Source organism: Gopherus flavomarginatus, chromosome 1, assembly GCF_025201925.1.
Source record: "Gopherus flavomarginatus isolate rGopFla2 chromosome 1, rGopFla2.mat.asm, whole genome shotgun sequence".
Lineage (NCBI taxonomy): Eukaryota > Metazoa > Chordata > Testudines > Testudinidae > Gopherus > Gopherus flavomarginatus.
Genome location: NC_066617.1, coordinates 130,682,269 through 130,706,284, shown reverse-complemented (window position 1 = coordinate 130,706,284; position 24,016 = coordinate 130,682,269). Strand labels below are relative to the sequence as shown.

The following is a 24,016-nucleotide window of genomic DNA, read 5'->3' as shown; positions in this document are numbered from 1 at the left end:
GCTCATTTATCTCTATGAAGGTCCAATACTGACATGTAATAAAGATTTAAATGTTAACATTTGTAACAGTTTCATCATGGCAAATAATTTGACTGAATTGACTGAATCCTGAGCTGCACCTTTCTCAGCACTAGGTGCAGGTGAGTCAAGGAGTTGCAAAAGAGAGATTTGCACCTTGATTATCCTACATTAGCTCTGGCATCATCATATATTAGAACAGCCTCAGGGTTGCACTAAAGAATTCTGGCATGTAATAGTCCCCTACAGGCTATTATGCTGATCAGGGATTACCAGAGCATGCCACATCCCTTCCTGCTGCTGACCTTCCCTTCATATTAGTGCTAACTGGGAGTGGATGGCACAGAGGTAGTAAAACCAGAGGTGATTTCCCCTCCACCACCACCGGGTGAATTGGATAAGCATATTGTTTGGCATCTTTGTAAGCAATCAATATTGGCCTAAATCTGCTTCCAGTCAAGGGGTGTGTGTGTGTGTGTGTGTGTGTGTGTGTGTGTGTGTATATATACAAATTATTTTAAAGGAATGTTAAGGTTGCGAAGTCAAGCATTCAGAATTTAGGAAATGCCCATACCACCTTAATTTAGCCCCTTCTGTTTTTAATTACATCATCAAAGAGATTTTTTTCCACAGGACTCCTGCCTCATTCACTGCACAAGATGGTTGGTGCTCACTGAGTGTTTTGTTTTGTTGAGCAATAGTCAACATAGTTTCTGTAAAGGGAAATCCTGTCTTAATAATCTGTTAGAGTTCTTTGAAGGGGTCAACAAACATGTGGACAAGGGGAATCCAGTGGACATAGTGTACTTAGATTTTCAGAAAGCCTTTGGCAAGGTCCCTCACCAAAGGCTCTTATGTAAATTAAGCTGTCATGGGATAAAAGGGAAGGTCCTTTCATGGATTGAGAACTGGTTAAAAGACAGGGAACAAAGGGTAGGAATTAATGGTAAATTCTCAGAATGAAGAGGGGTAACTAGTGATGTTCCCAGGGGTCAGTCCTAGGACCAATCCTATTCAATTTATTCATAAATGATCCGGAGAAAGGGGTAAATAGTGAGGTGGCAAAGTTTGCAGATGATACTAAACTACTCAAGATAGTTAAGACCAAAGCAGATTGTGAAGAACTTCAAAAAGATCTCACAAAACTAAGTGACTGGGCAAGAAAATGGTAAATGAAATTTAATGTGGATAAATGTAAAGTAATGCACATTGGAAAAAATAACCCCAACTATACATACAATATGATGGGGGCTAATTTAGTTACAATGAGTCATGAAAAAGATCTTGGTGTCATTGTGGATAGTTCTCTGAAGATGTCCACGCAGTGCGCAGAGGCGGTCAAAAAAGCGAACAGGATGTTAGGAATCATTAAAAAGGGAATAGAGAATAAGACAGAGAATATCTTATTGCCCTTATATAAATCCACGGTACGCCCACATCTCGAATACTATGTACAGATGTGGTCTCCTCACCTCAAAAAAGATATTCTAGCACTAGAAAAGGTTCAGAAAAGGGCAACTAAAATGATTAGGGGTTTGGAAAGGATCCCATACGAGGAAAGATTAAAGAGGCTAGGCCTCTTCAGCTTGGAAAAGAGGAGACTAAGGGGGGATATGATGGAGGTATATAAAATCATGAGTGATGTAGAGAAAGTGAATAAGAAAAAGTTATTTACTTATTCCCATAATACAAGAACTAGGGGTCACCAAATGAAATTAATAGGTAGCAGGTTCAAAACAAATAAAAGGAAGTTCTTCACACAGCACACAGTCAACTCGTGGAACTCCTTACCTGAGGAGGTTGTGAAGGCTGGGACTATAACAATGTTTAAAAGGGAACTGGATAAATTCATGGTGGCTAAGTCCATAAATGGCTATTAGTCAGGATGAGTAAAGAATAGTGTCCCTAGCCTCTGTTCATCAGAGGATGGAGATAGATGGCAGGAGAGAGATCACTTGATCATTGCCTGTTAGCTTCACTCCCTCTGGGGCATCTGGCATTGGCCACTGTTGGTGGACAGATGCTGGGCTAGATGGACCTTTGGTCCGACCCGGTACAGCCGTTCTTATGTTTTTATCCTCATTGTTCAATATTTGGACCTGCACATTATACAAACCCTGCTCTGAAGGCAGAATTATTCATTTCTTAATGAGCTTTTCTGCATCATTTATCATTGTGATATCTGAGTGCTTCACAAACATTAATGAATTTATCTTCACCACACCTCTGTGAGGTAAAGTAATATATCTCCATTTTACAAATTGGAATATGAGACACGGAGAGTAATGTCAAAAGTGTCCACCAGTTTTGCATGCCCAATTTGAGACAGACAGGGCCTGGATTTAGAGTACTTGGTATTTTGTAGCACTTACTATGTTCCAAGTACAGTTCCCAATTACTTAATTTGCATCTGTGAGTGCTCAGCCTCATGTTTCTCAAGTTGGGCACCCAGAAAATTAGGAACACATAAGTAGTGACCATCTGTGAAAAGTTTGGTCATGACTTGCCAAGCATTGTATAGGAACTCTGTAGCAGAGGCAGGGATAGAATCCAGTTCTTCAGCGTGGCATTCAACTTCCTTAGCCATGAGACCATCCTTTCCTTTTCTAGCAGTCCCCTGCCTATTCATTACACACTTACCAGCTTCTACAACAAACGAGACAGGAGTTCTACAAACCAAAGCCATCACTTCACAACCCAGATTCATCACCGGAGTGGATCCCGCCTGTGCACGGAATGAGGCAGGGTCCTGTGAGGAAAAAAGTATGTGATCATGTAATTAAAGACAGCATAATACATAGACACAAGAGGCTAAAATTAAGTTTACATGAGCAACCTTAAATCTGGCATTTCCTAACTTTTGAATGTTTGACTTTGTAACCTGAACACACTTTCAGTGTAGGTTTTTTAAAATGTAATTCCCTAGGTTTTAAAAAACACTGAGTGAAAGAACAGAAAATCCATAATGTGGAATCATACTGGCCACTGTATGGATCATCAGCAGGTTGACCCTTTAGATCCACCACACAGATCTCTGCCACTTGAATTAAAGGAGTAACTGATAGCAGTAGTAGGTGGTCATCTTCTGTTAGGACCACCCACCGTGAGGGCATCAGACACACATTTTGCCAGTGGGTTTCACAGATATTTGCTGACATCAGAGGAATGTTGAGATTCAGGAATCTTGAATTCATTTCAAGGTCTGGAGAGAAATATCTCTATTGAGCACAATCCATTCATCCCATTTTCCCCTTCAGATTGTTCCTTAGTTTGCCTCCTCTGTGAAGGATCCAGGATGTACCTCTGCACCTCCAGATATACTCCACCAATCCATTATCTTTGTTTGTAAACCAGATCTCCTCCTGTTGTTTATTTCTTCCTGTACATTTCCTTTCTGGAAGATTTTGCAATCTCTTGATTAGCATTTGAGTCATATGCAAACAAGCATCCATTGTGAGACATACAATGCCCAATATACACATGACCAGACAGCAAGATAAGCATCTGTTATCTCTTGTTTGAAAGGAACCTGTCTGAGACATGTCACCGCCTGGTTATCTGCTTAAGAACGTAATTTTCAGCAGAGGCGCTAACTTTCCCCAACGCCAGTGGGTGCTCACGCCCCCCTGCCCCTGCCCTGACTCCACCCTCTCCTCGCCCCCATTCCAAAGTCTCCGCCCCTTCCCTGCTCCTATTGACTCCCTTCCCCAAATCCCTGCCCCAGCCCTGTCTCTTCCCCGAGCGCGCCGCATTCCCCCTCGTCCCTCCCAGCGCTTGCTGCATGAAACAGCTGTTTTATGGTGCAAGCACTGGGAGCTAGGGGGAAAAAACAAGCACATGGCACGCTCAAGGGAGGAGGTGGAGGCAGAGTGGAGGTGGATGTGAGCTGGGGGGGGCAGGGTGATGAGCTGCTGATGGGTGCAGAGCACCCACCAATTTTTCCCCATGGGTGCTCCAGCCACAGAGCACCATTGGAGTCGGTGCCTATGATTTTCAATACTGACACGTAACTCCTTAAATATTATCTGCACATACATTTTGCCACGATTATGATGACCAGTGGGCTATTGAATACTATGCAGGAACCCCTATAAAATTTTATGCAACCTCTGTGCCATCTGCCAGTTGGCACCAACAGGTTCCTGGGTCACAGTCTTGCTGGTCTACACTGGGGGGGGGGATCAGTCTAAGTTACGCAACTTCAGCTACTTGAATAACGTAGCTGAAGTCAACGTACTTGGATCTACTCACTGCAGTGTCTTCCCTGCGGTGAGTTGACTGCTGACACTCCCCCATCGACTTCGCCTGCGCCTTTCGTCCTGGTGGAGTACCAGAGTTGATGGCAGAATGTTGAAAATTTGGAGCAGAATAAACTCATAGACTCATAGACTCTAGGACTGGAAGGGACCTCGAGAGGTCATCGAGTCCAGTCCCCTGCCCTCATGGCAGGACCAAATACTGTCTAGACCATCCCTAATAGACATTTATCTAACCTACTCTTAAATATCTCCAGAGATGGAGATTCCACAACTTCCCTAGGCAATCTATTCCAGTGTTTAACTACCCTGACAGTTAGGAACTTTTTCCTAATGTCCAACCTAAATCTCCCTTGCTGCAGTTTAAGCCCATTGCTTCTTGTTCTATCATTGGAGGCTAAGGGTGAACAAGTTTTCTCCCTCCTCCTGATGACACCCTTTTAGATACCTGAAAACTGCTATCATGTCCCCTCTCAGTCTTCTCTTTTCCAAACTAAACAAACCCAATTCCTTCAGCCTTCCTTCATAGGTCATGTTCTCAAGACCTTTAATCATTCTCGTTGCTCTTCCCTGGATCCTCTCCAGTTTCTCCACATCTTTCTTGAAATGCGGTGCCCAGAACTGGACACAATACTCCAGTTGAGGCCTACCCAGCGCAGAGTAAAGCGGAAGAATGTCTTCTCATGTCTTGTTTACAACACACCTGTTAATGCATCCCAGAATCACATTTGCTTTTTTTGCAACAGTACCACACTGTTGACTCATATTAAGCTTGTGGTCCACTATGACCCCTAGATCTCTTTCTGCCATACTCCTTCCTAGACAGTCTCCTCCCATTCTGTATGTGTGAAACTGATTGTTCCTTCCTAAGTGGAGCACTTTGCATTTATCTTTATTGAACTTCATCCTGTTTACCTCAGACCATTTCTCCAATTCATCCAGATCTTTTTGAATTTTGACCCTGTCCTCCAAAGCAGTTGCAATCCCTCCCATTTTGGTATCGTCCGCAAACTTAATAAGCGTACTTTCTATGCCAACATCTAAATCATTGATGAAGATATTGAACAGAGCCGGTCCCAAAACAGACCCCTGCGGAACCCCACTTGTTATACCTTTCCAGCAGGATTGGGAGCCATTAATAACGACTCTCTGAATACAGTTATACAGCCAGTTATGCACCCACCTTATAGTAGCCCCATCTAAATTGTACTTTCCTAGTTTATCTATAAGAATATCATGCGAGACCGTATCAAATGCCTTACTAAAGTCTAGGTATATCACATTCACCGCTTCTCCCTTATCCACAAGGCTCGTTATCCTATCAAATAATGCTATCAGATTAGTTTGACACGATTTGTTCTTTAAAAATCCATGCTGGCTATTCCCTATCACCTTACCACCTTCCAAGTGTTTGCAGATGATTTCTTTAATTATCTGCTCCATTATCTTCCCTGGCACAGAAGTTAAACTAACTGGTCTGTAGTTTCCTGGGTTGTTTTTATTTCCCTTTTTATAGATGGGCACTATATTTGCCCCCTTCCAGTCTTCTGGAATCTCCCCCGTCTCCCATGATATCCCAAAGATAATAGCTAGGGGCTCAGATACCTCCTCTATTAACTCCTTGAGTATTCTAGAATGCATTTCATCAGGCCCTGGTGACTTGCAGGCATCTAACTTTTCTAAGTGATTTTTTACTTGCTCTTTTTTTATTTTATCTTCTAAACCTACCCTCTTCCCGTAAGCATTCACTATACTAGACATTCCTTCAGATTTCTCAGTGAAGACCGAAACAAAGAAGTCATTAAGCATCTCTGCCATTTCCAAGTCTCCCGTTACTGTTTCCCCCTCCTCACTGAGCAGTGGGCCTACCCTGTCCTTGGTCTTCCTCTTGCTTCTAATGTATTGATAAAAAGTCTTCTTGTTTCCCTTTATTCCCATAGCTAGTTTGAGCTCATTTTGTGCCTTTGCCTTTCTAATCTTGCCTCTGCATTCCTGTGTTATTTGCCTATATTCGTCCTTTGTGATCTGACCTAGTTTCCATTTTTTATATGACGTCTTTTTATTTTGTAGGTCACGCAAGATCTCGTGGTTAAGCCAAGATGGTCTTTTGCCACATTTTCTATCTTTCCTAACCATCGGAATAGCTTGCTTTTGGGCCTTTAATAGCGTCCCTTTGAAAAACTGCCAACTCTCCTCAGTTGTTTTTCCCCTCAGTCTTGATTCCCATGGGACCTTATCTATCAGCTCTCTGAGCTTACCAAAATCCGCCTTCCTGAAATCCATTGTCTCTATTTTGCTGTACTCCCTTCTACCCTTCCTTAGAATTGCAAACTCTATTATTTCATGATCACTTTCACCCAAGCTTCCTTCTACTTTCAAATTCTCAACGAGTTCTTCCCTATTTGTTAAAATCAAGTCTAGAACAGCTTCCCCCCAGTAGCTTTTTCAACTTTCTGAAATAAAAAGTTGTCTGCAATGCAGTCCAGGAACTTATTGGATAGCTGTGCCTCGCGGTGTTATTTTCCCAACATATATCTGGATAGTTGAAGTCCCCCATCACCACCAAATCTTGGGCTTTGGATGATTTTGTTAATTGTTTGAAAAAAGCCTCATCCACCTCTTCCACCTGATTAGGTGGCCTGTAGTAGACTCCCAGCACGACATCACCTGTGTTTTTTACCCCTTTTAGCCTAACCCAGAGACTCTCAACACTCCCATCTCCTATGTCCATCTCTACCTCAGTCCAAGTGTGTACATTTTTAATATATAAGGCAACACCTCCTCCCTTTTTCCCCTGTCTATCCTTGCTGAGCAAACTATACCCATCCACACCAACATTCCAGTCGTGTGTATTATCCCACCAAGTTTCAGAAATGCAAACAATGTCATAGTTGTATTTATTTATTAGCACTTCCAGTTCTTCCTGCTTATTACCCATACTTCTTGCATTTGTATATAGGCATCTAAGATACTGGTTTGATCTTGCCTCCCAGCTTTGCCCTACCCTCCTTTCTCTCTGCCATTATAAAATAAATTTAATATCAATATTAATAAAACAAGCCATGCTGTACTCCTAGCTTTATTCATTGCACAATGTATTCAATATAAAACTCATTTTTAGTTTATCTGAAGCTGCCATGAATTACCAATGTGCTGCATCAGCTGTTACAGAAACCCCCAGAACCCAAGCTACAAAATGTAGATCCAGCTTATTGAAAATTATGTGGTGTCTTGGCCATAACATACACTTCAGCCACATTTGGTAATAGATAGGTAAATAGATCCTAATATTTTTTAAATTGTTGGACACTAAATACTAGGTTCAAAATCTGATCAGATTCTAAATATAAATCCGGGTAATAAGGCACTTTAAGATGTTAAGGTGGTTTAAGAGGGTAAGCTGGCTAACTCCTTAAAATGGCTTATATTCTAAAGCCACTTTAGTGTGTTAAGCTTCTTTAAACTATCCACATAACATACATTTTTGAGGTCACTCTCAATTTGATTCTGAGTAGCTTGAGAGAGCCCAGAAATATGTACAAATCAGATCTGGTTTAGATATTCATCACATATATGTATTAAACATTAAAAGAATGTTATTAAGGTTGCAAAAGCAAGCACTCAAAAAAGTTAGGAAATGCCAGAATTAGTGTTGGTCACACAAATTTCATTCTGCCCCCCGCCCCAGGTGTGTATTATTGTAAAATATTTATATAGACTCAGATACTATTTCCTTCATAAGACTGTCCTTTTTCTTCCTGAAGCTCCTTCTCTTCTTCAAGGACAGGGCAGGGTACCACACAAGAGAAGAGAACAAAGTGAAGGTTAAGGGGGCATAGAGTTACCATACAGAATTAAAGTTGCAGAAGCAAGCTGAATTCTAAGGCTTGATCTATACTAGAGTTAGATCAATGTAAGGCAGCATACATGACCTACCTCTGTAAGTGTCTGCACTACAACATTGCTCCCAGCGATGTACGTCTCCCACTATGCTGACCTAATTACTCCACCTTCGTGAGAGGCATAGCGCTTAGATCGATGTTGTTAGGGCAACATAGTGTCTGTGTAGACACTGTGTTATGTACATTACCTGTTGGCTGTCAGCCTCTGGGTGGGGAGGGGGTTTCCAGTTGTCAGTGCCCCACATAGTTAATGTATAAAATATTTGAAATCCCTATTGTATTTAATGTCTAATTTTATCTGGCCTTTATCTGTTACTCATTTTCTGAGCTATTCCTCATTTTTCATGATTGTAAATGTCATTTCTGGGGCAGCCATCATTCTTCCTATTAATTTAAAATGTTGGCCCACGCACTAAACTGTGTCTGAGGACCGCTTAGTGTAGCTCAGGATGGAGGTGAAAAAGTGGCTGTTCGCTTTCGGCCACCTTTGTGCTCTCCTGATCCTCAACTAAACTGAATAGGTCTGATCCCCTCCCGCACAATTTAGAGGAGCCCTATAGCTCCTCTAAGTTGCACCAGCTGCATTACAACTTTAAGATCACATTTTTAATCTCTAAGGGTTCTATTATATTCTCTGCTGATGCACAAGGGGGCATGTCTAGTGAATTAGGGAGCCGGCTAACCCCTATGCTGTCATCTGCAGGAAGTGCTAGTGGACACATGGTGAAGATGCATATTGTCCCTGCTCAGAGAAGCAGCAAAGAACACTTGTCAGTACTTTGCCCTGGCCTTCCTGTGAAATGCTGCTCTTTGCTGTTGAGAACCCTGTGGCAGGGAAAGTGTTACACAAAATGTATGCCCCCCATAGATTGAGAAGCCAGGGAAGGATTTGGCTGATTATTTCTAATGGTGGCAGCTAACCTTATGCATATGATCTAGTTTTAATACAGTGCCATAGTTTTCATGAGATATAGCCAGATATTTTGATCTCTCTTAGAATTCCTTGGTATTCACACATGTCTATCAAATTAACTTCGGTAGGGTTATTCTAGTTTTACACCAGCTTTATGGAGATAAGAATGTCCGGCCCATAAAGTCTAACACGTTTATCTTTTCCTTTAGTGAAAAACATTACCCACTAATTTGCACCCACTTGTTTTATCATAATAATATAATGCAGAGTATGCTACTGTGATTTACGTCTGTGAAAAGGGCACGTCAAGGTTGGTAGGTCAAAACATTTGACTTAGTTTTTTGTGCATTTTTAGTTTTATACTTTCTGTACTCTAATATATTCTTTTGTGTAGCCGTTTAGTGAAGTTTGCAAGAAATCTCTTTGTAGAGAGTGGGTTTGGATTTCTTATGCAGTTCACTATAATACTTTTCTATAAAAAAGGGGTAGATCTGGATTTTGAGAGTAATATCCTAGCCCCATAAAGACAATCGGAGTTTTGCCATTGACTTCAATGGAGCCAGGATTTTGCCCATTCAATGAAGACTGAAAACTCTCCAATCTTTTGTTATTAGAAGGTTAAAACTAGAGATGGGCCTAAAAGTGGATATCACACCCCAAAGTTCATAGCGGTCCAGCTTTGGAGTTTGGTTCAAGTTGCTAAAGAGATAGGGAGAAGCTAAAAATTGAAATCTGGATCAGATTTCAAGTCCATCAAAAATTTGAGCATTCAAATCCAGGATTTTTTGGTTCAGGCCCATCTCTAGTTAAATCTAGAGCATACTGCTAGTTTGCTAAATCAAATAATTTCCTTTTGCAGCCCTGGGTTCCTCAGCCGCCATTCCCATAAAATTTTCAGCAGGAGATAGTGAATACGTTTATTATTTAAGGTACTGAAAGTCAAATTTTTTGTGGACCAATCTTGATAAGTTTCCCTTTTAAAGACTAACGTAGGTGGGTGATAAATTATCAGAATACTTTTCACTGTACAGCATGGCTTATTTTGCAAATATAGGAAAAGACACTAAAAATGTCAGTCCAGAATTCCCGCTGTGATATCACTAGGCCAAATTCTTCTATCTATGTAGTGATATAGCCTTCATCGCCATAATATCTGAGCATCTTGCAATCATTAATGGATATTTATCTTCCCAATAGCCCTGTGAGGTACAGAAGTATTATTTCCATTTCACAGTTGGGAAACTGAGGCACGTGGTAAATTTAGTGACTTCCCAAGTGGTCTACCCTCTAAACCATCCTTCTTACCTTTTAAATTACACTGGAATAAATCTGGACTGACCTCAAATATGTTATCATGGATTTACACTGGTATAATTGACAGTAGATTTGGCTCAATGTCCACAACCCAGTAAATTGTTCCAGAGCTAGAACTTATTTTGCCTGGAGTTGGTTTAATAATAATTCTTTAAAAAAAAAATACTAGGGTTGAATTTTCAAAAGTGCTCAATGCTGGCCTAACTCTGCTCCCACACTGGTGACAATGATAAAACTCCTGTTGACTCAAGTGGAAGGAAAATTAGGCCAAGGCTGAGGCCGCTCTTTTGAAAATCTTACCCCAGCTTTTATTTTGTGCCACCCACTTAATGTGAGTGTCAGTGTGACCATTTTCTGATTTCTCAGAATGTGATATTGTGCGGCAAATGGAGACTTCACTGTGCAGAGGAGCAGGGAAATTGACATTTAATCCTACCTGAATTACTTTAAACTGCATCATTCTAGAGTAGTTTTTTGTAGAAACATGTCAGAAGAAAAAGTCCCTTGCATTACAGTGATATGAGCAACAATGTTGTTTTCACTCCTCTAGTGGAGGAGGTTTTCCACGAGGACAAATAGTAATGTATGCCACAAAAAAGTATTCCAGTCAAGTTGTTTTAAAAAGACCCTGTGAGGCTAAATGTACTTTAAAGTGCTTAATTTAAAAAAATCTGGCCAAAATGTTAGCAATGTATTAGCATATCTGGCATAAACACTAGTTATAGCTCAGTGGTTTGAGCACTGGCCTGCTAAACTCAGGGCTTTGAGTTCAATCCTTGAGGGGGCAAGTTAGGGATCTGGGGTAAAAATCAGTACTTGGTCCTGCTAGTGAAGGCAGGAGTCTGGACTCAATGACCTTTTGAGGTCCCTTCCAGTTCTAGGAGATAGGTAATCTCCAATTATTAAATTAAATTATAGTCTGATGATATAAAATGAATTCCCTATAGCATTGCTGCCCAGCATAAGGCGGGCCCATTGTGAGAGACCCCAAGAAGTGCAAGAGGCAAACAGGGTGGAGGAGGAGAGCAGTGTAGTATGGAAGAAGTTGCATTACCGTGGATCTGCTTCCTCCAAGCAATGAGCTCCTGTGGTTCTAGGTAAAAGCAGCAGGTGGTTTCCCTATTCCATAGCGGGCCCTAGCACAGCTGGCCACAGGAGCAGCTCATATTTACAAGGCAGGTGGCTTAGACAGCAGCCTGCTACTCTAGGTGTATCTCTTCTGTTCCCATAGCTCTCAGCTAAATTGCAAGAGACTATGTAATCTGGCCTATGGAGCCACCAGTTGATGACCTTACTTCAAACACAGTGTGGCTCAGAGAGAGAGATCCACCAAATAAGAACAATCAAGAGCAATTACAAAGCAAAAAAATGAGGAGGAGAAATGAATAAAAGAGAACAAAGGCAAATAAGGACAGAAGACAGATACTGGGTAGAAAGGAAGTGGGTGGCAACCATGCTGGGGCATGGCATGAGAAGGTAGGGCATGGGAGCTACACATCCACCAATCCAGTACATGACAGGAATCCACTACAGAAAGGATCCGCCCTACAGGATAATGAACAGAATACTAATAGACTCTAGTCTACATACACACATCCCCCATCATCTGAGATCCTCCCAAATAAATATTTACAAAAGCCTTGTCTACAAAATTCCCTTCATACACAGATGAAAAAGGAACATCATAAGGATTAGGAAAGGGATTCTGTTCTCCTTACACCAGTGTAGGTCAGGAGTAACAATATTAAAGTGAAGGGAGTTGCATTGGTGTAAAACAGTATAAGTGAATGAGACTCAGGTTCCACAGTTATGCATTTTATTGTGCACATTGGAAGACTCCATTCCAGGCATCTCTCTCATTCTGGATTTGATTCTTTTCTCACATCAATGTGAATCAGAAGTAACTCCACTGAAGTCAATGTAAATGTGAATGTGAAGAGAATCAGGCCCTCTTTTTGCGAGTCTTCTAGCAAGATTTCAAAAATAGCCTGAAGTTAGGCTTCACGTATTGAGACACCTGCCTGATTTTCAAAAGTGTTGAGCTCTCGTTGAGATCAGAATTACGTGTCCTAAATCTGGGCCTAAAATATGCAGCTTAAGACCGTTTCTAGTTTTAGCCCTCTGATAATTAAACACAATGAAGTTTTTCTTCCTGCTTGCAGGTGATTACACACCAGAAAATTCAGATATATTCCATTTTTTAGAGGCTAGTAAAGTGAAATCATTGAGATGAATGGAATCTGTAGGATGCTCCACGCTTTTGAAAATGAGAGGTGTTTTAGTATGGATTTGAGAGCCTCACTTTAAGTTCCTTTAAAAAAAAATCTTGGCTTTACCTAGTTGTGGAACTTATAGGCTTGGATACTTTATAAATTCTCTGTCTAGCAAGGGAAATCCTGGTGATATTTAAAAGTAACATGGCAGAGAATACTATGGTTCTAGAGCCAGTGTAGGATGGCTTAGAAATAAATATTTGTGCCAAAGAGCTCCCTTTGATAATAGAATTCAGAATTTAAACTGTCATAATATTTAGACATGCCAAAACTCTCTGAAATAATTCATATGATATGTTAATAATTAGACATTTGATTTCCCAATGCTTTTTTAAAAAATATAGTCCAGTATATGCATGCACAAAGAGCCTTCTCCATCTTGACCCTGGTATAGACATTTGGACCTGTGTATAATGACAGGAAAGTGTGTTGAAAACTCTGTCAGATCACAGTTGTTTCATTTTGTGTGCACTTTGCACAGGTGTGTGACTACACATGGTGTAAAACAGGAGGACAATCAGGCCCATTGTAAACCTGATTAGTATTTGGGAAAAGCCAGCATCCTATGAGTTAAAAATGAAATCCCCTCCTGTGACAAAATCTGCTTTATTAGAAATTCTTTAAAATTGCTAAATTCTGCCCACCTTGAGAATTTTGTCTCCGAAAATTTCTTTGTTGTTACAAATAATTTTAGTAAATATATACTTAAGTGATAGCGAAATCTCCATGGATTTCTTCCTAGTTGAAACCAATATACTGTAGTCCCAGAAAAAGGCTTTTAAAAAAAGAAAAAGAGTCTCCTATCTTATTTTTAAACTTTCTTCTATTCTGGGAGGATTAGAGTTTTTGAAAGAATAGATTTCAAGACTGATGTACTTTTGCTCTTGCTGTCTGGACCACTGCTTCCTCCAATTATGGATTGAAGCCCAGCAGGAGAAGAAAAATGCCATCTATCGACTGGAAAATATGTCTGTATTAGTAGACTGCTCATTTCTTCATGCCATATACATCATTAATATGAACCATGATGTTTTAGGAGGAGATGAAATTGGCTGGTCATTCATGCTAAAACAACTAATCCAAACAGAATGAATTAAAAAAATGCAACGTTCTGAGGGGGTTTAATTACATGGATGAGGGAAGGGTTAGTTAGGAAAAAACAGAACAAAGACCGGAGAGTGGAAATACCCGTAAATAAAAATGTTATGTTGTCTAATGTCTTGCTTTATAACTGATCTTCTGTATTCTGAAAAGGCCCTCAAAAACTAATTGGTTTCATTATAATTTTATTTATGTATTCATATATACACATATATTTTGGGCATAATTAGTAACCTGTAACTATGGAAATGGAGGCTGCCAACACACCTGTGATGACACAGATACTGGTCCTGTGTGTGGTTGTCATCAGAAGTATGCCCTGCACTCAGATGGCCGAACATGCATCGGTAAGTACCTCTCTAAAGCACACTTTTTACTGGTAATATGGTAGAATGAATCGGTGTGTGTGGATGGTAGGAGATTAAAATTATTGTTGAGAGGAGTGTGCAATAGTAGGTTTTGGTCATAGCAGTTAGGGTCAAACTTTGCAAAGAGCTTAGACGGTTACAGTTATGATTGTTTTATGTAAATGTTTGTCTATGAAATATCCCATTGTCATTGCTTTGTCATTGTAATTCTGTTTTTATAAATCAAATTTAATAACTTTGAAAATTGAAAAGCACAAAAGGTAACTATGGATCAAGGATCAACTCTACCCCTTTTTACTCATATGAGCAGTCCATTGTTTTCAGTGGGACTACTCACATCAGTAAAGTGAGTAGGATTTGATCCTAATATTTTTTAAATTCTATTTGGGGATAATTTAATACCCATGATATGCTTTCTTTCCTTGTTTTTTGTTTTAGTTTTATAGCAAAATAATAATACTCATCGTGAATAAGCATCCAGTGTGACTGTCAAGGGAAAATGGCCCAGCAGGAAGTGAAGCATCCTGGGTGATGCCATGCAAATATTTATTATTACGGAGTACATTGTTTGCATAATATTATCCATTTTTGTACAAAAAGGAACTTTTTGCAATAACTTAATCAGGGGGTTTGTTCCTTTTTTACACTCTTACTCTCAACATTAGAACCTAAAAATCCATGATGGTTTTCATCATCTTTGCATTGTTATTGATTAGTTTGTTTCAGAAGTTTATAAAGTAATACAAAAAGTAGGAAATAAGCTTAAATACTTTCAGAATTAAATGGAAGTTCTGCTTCTCTCTCTCCTTTCTCCATACTTGAAAACATACAGGCCCTGATCCCCAACCCACTGAAGTCAATGGAAATCTTTCAGATTACTTCAGTGATCTTGAGACCAGGCCGATAGACAGCGAGATCTGTATAGGCAAACCCCTATGTCAGTGCATGGAATTCACCTCAGATGGGGCTCAGCATAAGGAAACGGGTCTGATTGTACAGATCTCATGACAGGATCAGGGTTGTAGCGCTCACAAAAGGAAAAGTAATTAACAGTTACAATATCTTGCTGTATACACTACCTATTCCTGGACTGTTCGGATCTCTCTATCAGTACTTTCTGTTAACATAGTGGTCTCAGTCCTGCAGTCCCTCTGCATAAGGAACTCCTACTGAAGTCTATGGGAGTTCCGTGTGGGGAGGGCTTGCAGGATTGAGGGCCCTAATACCAGGTTATTGAGGAACATAAAATAAATTTTTGATGCTCCCATTTGCCAAGAGTTCACTGTTCATTAATATCCTTAGGTTGATGTTTAAGTTTGTCTATCATGTTCAAAAGGATGTATACACTGCACTCATAGCTTTTTTTTATTACTATTATTTTTCATTTTTGTAATGTAACACAAACAACTCCATGTTACATTCTTTGGTCCTGTGATGTAAGTCACATATTACTGCTTGTGTTGATTTTCCTCCCTCTGAGTAGTTCTTTCTTTTAGAACACTTTTTTATTTTTGTTTATTTTTTACATTTTTATTCCTGCTTTCTGGTGATGGTTCCTGATTGCCTGTCTTGTCTGATAACTGACGTTCATTAATTATTTACAGAACAATAAAAAAAACCACAATATCTCAAACAAAAGCCTCTATTGCAGCCTGATCCCATCTAGAACTTGTTTAAAAACGTCTCGTTACAACTCAACCATGTAGTGTTGCCACAGATAAAACCTGCCAGCCGCCGCCTTCTCCTCCTCCTTCTCATTTCCATTATTCCACTGTTTGCTGTCTTCAGTGGTGTATATATTCTGGGCATCACTGCAAGAATGCAAACTTCTGCAATGCCAGATAAATACTTTTTGACCCTTTGTCTAACACATTTTGTCTTTGTTTGCCTGACGTTTTTTTTTAAATGTTTGCTGCATGTGAAAGTCCCCACTTGCATTTTGTTTTGGCTTTTTAAATAAAGCAACTCCCCCACCCTGCATAAATCATTTTATTTACCCAGCTGCTGCTTTCTCCATTGCTTTCCTGTATGAGAAACCTTTATTTTTATTTCACTTACTGCTCATCTCTTCCCTCCCTTGTGAATGATTGTTTCTATGTATTTCTAATGAAGCATAACTCAACTAAAGTCCTTGTTATGCTGAATTTAAACTCTTACATATAGGATATCAGAAACTATCTGCAAAATGACCTTTGCTGACATCATCTTGCTTACTGCATGCTTATAAAATTACTAAACCCTGTTCTTGCAACATCTTTTCTAGCATTGAATGTTTAGCTCGTAGTGTTTCATAGACAAGCAGGCAACCAGCACTGCCCAAATTGATCTTTTTTGTGTTTGTTTGGTTTGTTGTTCGGTTTTTGGTTTTTGGTTTTTCCTTTTTTTTAAATTTGCATGCATTGTTTGGTTTTTAAACACTCTGTCAATGTGTACACGACTATGGTGCACCCATGCCCTTCCATCACCGGATTCTTTTAGCTCTGCCTATCTGTCTCATCTTTGTCTTCGGCCTGCCATTTTCAGATCCTGATCCCACCATCAGCCTGAATCACTTTACAGTTTGTCTTTAATAGTTTGTTTAACTAGAACCCTTGTATTTAAATTTCCATTACTAACATCTGTCTGGGGTAGTCCTGTTTGCTGTCTCATTCTCTAATAGGAAACAAGCTTTGTGTGTGTTTTCTGGTTAATTACTTTGTCATTTATCATTCCTCCTCCTCTTCTTCCTTCCCCCTTCTGTCCCAAGCACCCTTTAATTTTTTTCTGGGGTTTCAAGTGGAATTAACTCTCTAACGGGGATTTAGTGCTTTCATGGCTTGCTTCTTGGCTTTGGTTGTGCCATGCCAAGAAACTGTCTTAGGCAGCGGAAAATTGGGCTTTTGATTAACCAACTGCTCCATGTTTGTCCCTTACTTGTGTTTTAGAGAAGGATGAGGCTGCAATTGAGAGTTCTGAGTACAATGCCACGTCAGTAGCTGATGTGGACAAGAGGGTGAAACGGCGGCTACTTATGGGTAACACTTTTCTTCCACTTCCTTTGTTGTGCTCTCACTTTTGTCTGTATGTGTGTGTATGGATTTTTTTTTTTTTTTGCTTTTTTGTTTTTGTTTTCAGTTTATTTCATCTATGTTTATGAGGTCACCTTTTTTAACGTTCTTATCTTCCATCATACAATTTCATTTCTCATTTGTAAGCTTTTTCCCCTAACCGTGCAGATTTCACGTTCAATTTCTTCTGCATAGAAAGAAACTTTTGCCATTAACTTTTCTTACCTTTTGCAAACTGATTCTTACGTATGATTTGTGTATGTGTGTGTGGATCCAGGGTTCACATAAAATCTCATGTGTCAGACCTGCCTTTAGTTTACAAGTGGATGATGATATAAAATGATGCTCTTTTTCATATGTGATGTTAAATGAATTACTATATGTGCTTAGTTAAATTTTTTGCAGTATTTTTGAGTGAAATGTATATATTATTGCTAGAAATTCATTTATTTTCTTAGCATTGATACGTTGCAAACTATTGTGATTAGCGAGCTTTAATATGATCTTCTCTCAAGATTAATACATGGTTTGTTTCTGTGGGTTGTTATAAGCTAAAGAGCGGAAGAAGAACAATCAAGATAATTCTTTTGCTTCTGATACTAATCAATTGCTCAGGCATCTAATAAACTGTCTTGTTCGTATTATACATATGACCATTGATGAGGGTGTTCTTTTTGCAAATAAAAAAGAGCTTGCATTTTTGGTTTTCTTAGGGAATATGGTATGGGAATAGAATCAACAGTCTGGTTGCTTTTCCTGCTGACATATTTTTTAAGGTCGTGGTGGCTGGATCTGTGCCAGATTCCTTTTCACGTAACAAATGCCATTGAAGAGTATGGATTACTGAACTGTACTGCTACTTTGGAGAAATCCAGTTAGTTGGTCAGACTGTATTTTCAGTTTTGATCAGCCTCACTAGATTTTAAGTGTATTTAATATGGGTGAAAAGTGCCAGATTGCCAGTCTTGGAACCTGGAGTTCTTTATTTATCCATAGAAGAGGTATAGCATATGAACTGGCAATACAAGCTTCCTGTCAGTTCCCTGGCAATTATGAGCCCAATCCTAAAAGGTGCTGATCGCTTCATAGGTTCAGCACTGTCTGTGAACCTGAGTCCTGAGCTGGAAGAACCATTTCTAGAGGACAAGAGGACTGTTCAGTTTCTGTGCTAATTTAATCCTTGATAACTAGGATAATTGTTCCAATTGTTGTTAGTGGTTTTGATGCTATTTTGATACCTGTCCACTTTGAACAGGTTTGATGCCATCAATTCATTTCACATAGGGCAACAAACAGCCATCAGATGGTAATGGCTTTGCCACTGTCAATCTAAAATGGTAGTAAATGGTTATATGAAGGTAAAAAACTTTGTATCCTATTATTGAATCCCGCAGCTATCTGCTCCCCTATTGCCACTGGAGTTTCTACAGGTTTGCAGTGCAGTAAAAGTTTGAAATGAAATGATCTAGCAGGCAATCCATAGGAGTAATTTATTGTATAATAGTAAATTGAATAACCACAAACCAGTTTAGATTTGCATAAATTGTTGTATAGATCAGTGGTTTTAAGCTTTTTTTCATTTGAGGACCCCTAAAAATTTCAGATGGAGGTGCGGACACCTTTAGAAATCTTAGACATAGTCTGTGGACCCCCAGAGGTCCCTGGACCACTGGTTGAAAACCACTGTTCTATGGAAATGACAACCTTTCGCAGATTCCTTAGACATGGTCTGTGGATTCTGGTTGAAAACCACTGGTATAGATCATCCAGCATCGTAAGGGCACAGTTAATGGTTTGGGCAGGGATTTCAAAGAGGGAATTAGGCACCCATGACCATTGAAAGTGCAAATTGTGTACGTAGCTTCCTTAGGCCCTTTTGAAAATTAGAGCACGCGTACTCTAATTCCTGTTGGACCTTCTGCTATCCAGAAGTGACCAGCATGATCGTCAAAGCTGAAAAACAATCCATACTATTGGCCAAAAAAAGGTCACACTGTTGACTAGAGTTAAAGAAAACAGAATAAAAAACGAATAGTTACCAATATATTTATTAAATATATCAAGCTCCCATTAACATTTAGTAGTATGTGGGCGGAGGCAAGGGGTTAACAATCCAACTGGTCATATAAGTGGTCAGAAACATTCAGGAACTCCTCTGTTAACATATATTGGCCAAGATGTGAAATATATGCAGTAGCTGGACTATGGAATCCTTAGGAAAGTTGTCAATTAGAATTGAATAGCTACTGAAATCAAATCTAAAAGGGCAGCAGCAGCTTCTGATCCAATTTCTGGTACACATGGAACCTCTGATTGGCATTGATAGTATTCTAATGCATTTTCAAACTTAATGACTTTTCCAAAAGGCCTGCAGTGCCATTGTCTCTTCTGGGACTTTTCAAACTGTCCTTATAGAAAGTACACAGTGTTTCCAATTCTCACAAATTTATTATTGTGATTTTGACCCCTGCTGCAGGCAATCTTGTGAAGACAGGAAAAGCTCCAACTTTCATGTAATTTAATGGGAAGGAAGGGGGGAGATCCTCCCACAGTGCCCTGTGTTTAGAGAAAGATGCAGTAAACTGCAAGCCGAGAGACCACCATTTCTAGTCTCAGCTCTTCCATTGACTACTGTCAATATTTCTGTTTCCTTCACAACCCTTACTGTGAACCGAGGCTTCATACTGATACCTGGAGCAATTTTATTAACCCATTTCGCAGATAACTGAGAGCTTTCACAAGGTCCCTTCAGGCAGAGCTGGGAATAGACTCCTGGCCTCCACTGTAATAGAATTAGGTTTCATCCATTTGCTACACTACCTTTCAGAAGCAACATAGATTAGGTTCTTCTGTAATTCAGACTAACACAGTATGACTGTATGTCACCCTCTAATGGCTAGACATTATGAAGAGGGAATCTGATAGAATTCTCTTTCCCTGCTACATATATTTTTCTCTATACCCTGGAGGGCAGACAAGAGATAGGATCTTCTAAAACAATCTGCAACCTACTCATTTTCAGGGCAATTCAGCCTGTCACTAGGAGTTTTCCCACAGTTTTTCATAATGTCTAAGAGGACCAAAGGAGTTTGAACTATCCTTTATATCTCCCCACCTACCCTTTCACCCCGTGTTCCCTCAGTGAGGACTACCAGGTTTCTGAATGGAGATTCCTGCCCTCATCATTCAGGAAGTTTCACTGAATGTCTTTCTCTGCTCTGTGAACTTAAAGGAGGCATATCTCCACATTCCTATTCATCCAGTTCACTGACAATTTCTTCACTCCCACCTGGATCTGGGCCACCCAACATGATGAGGGGATACAAATATTTCATGAGGTGGATGTCCTGTGTCCTTTATCTCCGTCAAGACTTCTGTGTACTACAAATCCATGGCATTGTTGTAAATGAGAAAAGAACTCCTTGGTGTACACTCCAAACCTCATTCATCTGTGTCACAGGTTTTTTATGAGCAGAAGCATGGGTTTATTACTAGAATTGAGGAGAAGAGACATCATAGAGTTGTCTGAGATTGTTTGCTGAGCCAGGATCTCTCAATCAGAAGCCCTTCCTCTCCTGGAGTTAACGGTTGCATTGCTGGGCACAATCCAATTGGCACTGCTCCATAACAGAACTCTAGAGGTGTTCCTGCTATTGGTCTGGGATGACAAGAAGGAGTTCTCCCATTATCGTATTCCTCAGCCCTTTGGTGTCCAAAGATCTCTCCACTAGTGACTCATCATGAATAACCTCCAAAGGCAAAATAATGTAATATCCTAGTGTACTAAGTATTATGATAGAGACTAGTCTCAGAGTATGGGATGCACATATGGGAAACCAATCATACTAGAGCCTCTGGTTCACATGGAAAGCCTAATGAGGCATCAGCTTTCTTGAATTCAGGACTGTGGGCTAGGGTCTTCAACACTTCATATCTCACATCTTCATGTCAGATATCCTGACAGAATGCAAGAATCAGACAGCAACTGTCTCTGTAAATCACTAGGGAGGCACCAGGAGCTCCTCACTCTGTGTTAGAAATCATCTGGATCCTATCCACTTAGGAAGAAACCATCACACTATTTCACATCTATTTACCTAATACATTTCTGACTCTGTATTGCTCTGGACACAATGATCCCTTATCTTGAAATGTGAATCTTTTCTGCCTTGGCTGTGCTCTTAAAAATATGTTCACCCTCCCCAATGCCCACATCTTCTGTTTATCTCCCAGAAAATTTGGCAGGTTCCTTACTAGCCTCAGAAGGAATATCACAGAACTGTGCATCCTGCCTCAGCTGATCAATCTTCTGCTAGCAGATCCCTGATCCTGACTTTCCTGTCCCTCGCAGCATGGAGATTGACAGACTAATGCTTCATATTTTCAACTATTCCTCTAAGATGCTTCATTTTCTGGTGCAGTCAAGGCCTGTCAAAATGCCTGGGTCACTTTCTGCCAATAGTGCCTCTTCAGATATGTACCTCAATTCTGTCCTCTGTCCTACTGAATGATTTAAAACAGGGCTTGAGTTACAACTCTTACATGACAATTATTTGGCTTGGGAGCACTCAGTCTCACAAGACCAAACATCTCTGCTGTACGCTCTAATATTTCTTCTTTCCTTCAATCAACAAAATGTTTGATATGCGTCATTGAGATTAATTGCCACAAGGAACCTCAACTCAGTTCTTACCTGTGTAACCAAAATTCTCCTTGAATTCTTTGCGGCCAGTTTTCCTTTACTATCTGATAATTAGAGTATGTCTACATTGTCCTGCAATTTGGACTATGGGGGTGTGAATTGCAGCATGGACTAAAGTGCTGTGCTGTAACTGCTCCCGTGTAGACAATGTGGGCATGAAATTAAAGATCCATAGTTTGCACAAATGTAATTCTGCAGTCCTTAGGTGAACGCTACTGTTCACACCACTGTCGTCCAAACTGCAAGGCAGCACAGACAAGCCATTAGTCTCCTTCATTATTATCACCTACTTCAACTCATAGAGTTAGTGAATTGGGTGCTATTTCCTCTAATGGCCCTTTTTCTCCAATCGTTTGCCTGATGGTTAGGTCTCCAACCTTCTCCAGAATCATTACCAGTACCAAATGTCAATTCGCTTTTCTATATTAAGTCAAATGATCCTCTTCTCCAATCCATTCTGTCAGAAGGAGATGATTCTACATTCTCTAGTTGTGTTCAGACTCCTCAGGTCTGCTTAGGTAGAACTTCACCTTTAAGAAGTGGTAAGAAGCTCTCTTCATCAGTTATAATAAAAAGGTCAAAAGGTTCCAGATTACCAGAACAGCCACTAGGGAATCCTCTAATGTTCATAAAACATCACCTGAGTCTCAGATGTGCTTCATTAGATCTGTAGCAACTCCCAAGGCAGAGAAACTGGCCTTTCTAGGGGCAGATCTCCAAGGCTGTAGCCTTGTTGTCTCTCCATATTTTCACCAAATAATAAGAGGGTGGAAGTGGGATCCTCCTCTCATTTTCATACAAATAATCTTCTGCCAGTCCTGAAACTGCAGGGAAGTAATGATCAAAAGATGAGTATACGGGAGGGAACAGTGCTAAATTTAACCGTTGGTCTCCTGATCTTGTAGGTTCTCCTTCCCATCTAACATTTTTCATTCCTTGTGTATGTAATTCATCCAATTTCTTGTTCTTCTTGCTCATGTTCATTCATGTTAATATTGTTCCCTTCCTCATATTCTTCTTCTGATTGCTACTTCCCTGGAGTTACAGGATTGATACAAGGTGACTTGTATGAAAATAGTATAGTTTTGTCTTACTAGAAAATTCATATATCTTCATAATTTATTCTCATAAAATAACTATTTGCAAATCCTGGGGTCCCTCTTTTGAGTTTCCCCCTTCCCCTTATTTTCTTCCATCTCATCAGGGTTCATTCCAAACAGGAAAACTTTCTTCTAGAATTATGAGCATCTCCCTGCCTCATAAAGGCTCATGGTCAATGTACATTTGCTTGTAATTTCTATTGGACATGGCCAATATCCAGCAGTTTTTGGATTGGTAGGTGGATATATTATGAGCAGAACAATTCTGAGGTATTAATAATAGGTAAGATGGAACTCTCCTATTCTTAACAAAATATAAATACCGCCCACTGCAAATAAGTGGCACAGTGGCAGACATTACCAGCATTTCTGTGCCCAAATCCACATGTGGCCCCATCTGGAGCAGCAGACTGCTAGTGGTGTGTCCAGAGTACAGCATATGTTTAGCAAAGGAGCCTTCCCCACTGTGTTCAGCAGAGATGCTGGAGGAATATGGGGTGCCTGCATAACCTGGCGGCTTTCCATCAGTGATGCCCACATAGTTGGATGTAGGATGGAAGTATCTCTGTCACAGGTTCAGCCCAAGCCATGGATCACAGGTTCTGAACATCTCTGCAACCTATCAATCAGGTAACTGGCTAGTCAACCTCAGATCTGACAAGCCCACTGGCCTGGACATTTTAAGGTGCTCTCTTGGATTTACTATGTCTCTTCCAGCACCCTTCACAAGTGCACCACTTTTATTTGTAGTCACTAAAAGTTGTAGCCACTTTGACTTCGCATTACATGTCAGTCTTAATTAGTATTCTGCCCCTTGATAAGAAGGCTTGAGACAGCCTTTTTGCTCTTTCTGTCTGTAATTTTGAGAATTAATTTTAGTACTCTTGAAAATGAGGGACAAATAGCTGTAGGGACCACTACAGGTAGGTACTCTGCCAGCCTCTCCCTCTATAACTCAGTTCATCACAATTATCATTCTTTCCTGTGAAGAGACTGTCCATTGGCTGAACTTTATGAGAATA

At 40.0% G+C, this 24,016-nt stretch overlaps 1 protein-coding gene across 13 annotated transcripts in view; it reads left to right on the top strand.

Annotated features, from left to right (window-relative positions):
* SCUBE1 (signal peptide, CUB domain and EGF like domain containing 1) overlaps window positions 1–24,016 on the top strand; it is a 316,316-nt gene that overhangs the window by 154,563 nt on the left and 137,737 nt on the right. For 7 of the 13 annotated variants that reach the window (XM_050924721.1, XM_050924703.1, XM_050924693.1 and 4 more), the window contains 2 exons: window positions 14,008–14,124; window positions 17,070–17,159. The exons of 2 other annotated variants lie outside the window; for them this stretch is intronic. In XM_050924721.1, coding sequence (XP_050780678.1) covers window positions 14,008–14,124; window positions 17,070–17,159 — 207 coding nt within the window. The remainder of the gene's footprint in view (window positions 1–14,007; window positions 14,125–17,069; window positions 17,160–24,016) is intronic. 4 more of the 13 variants (XM_050924739.1, XM_050924763.1, XM_050924730.1 and 1 more) reach the window with 1 other exon arrangement.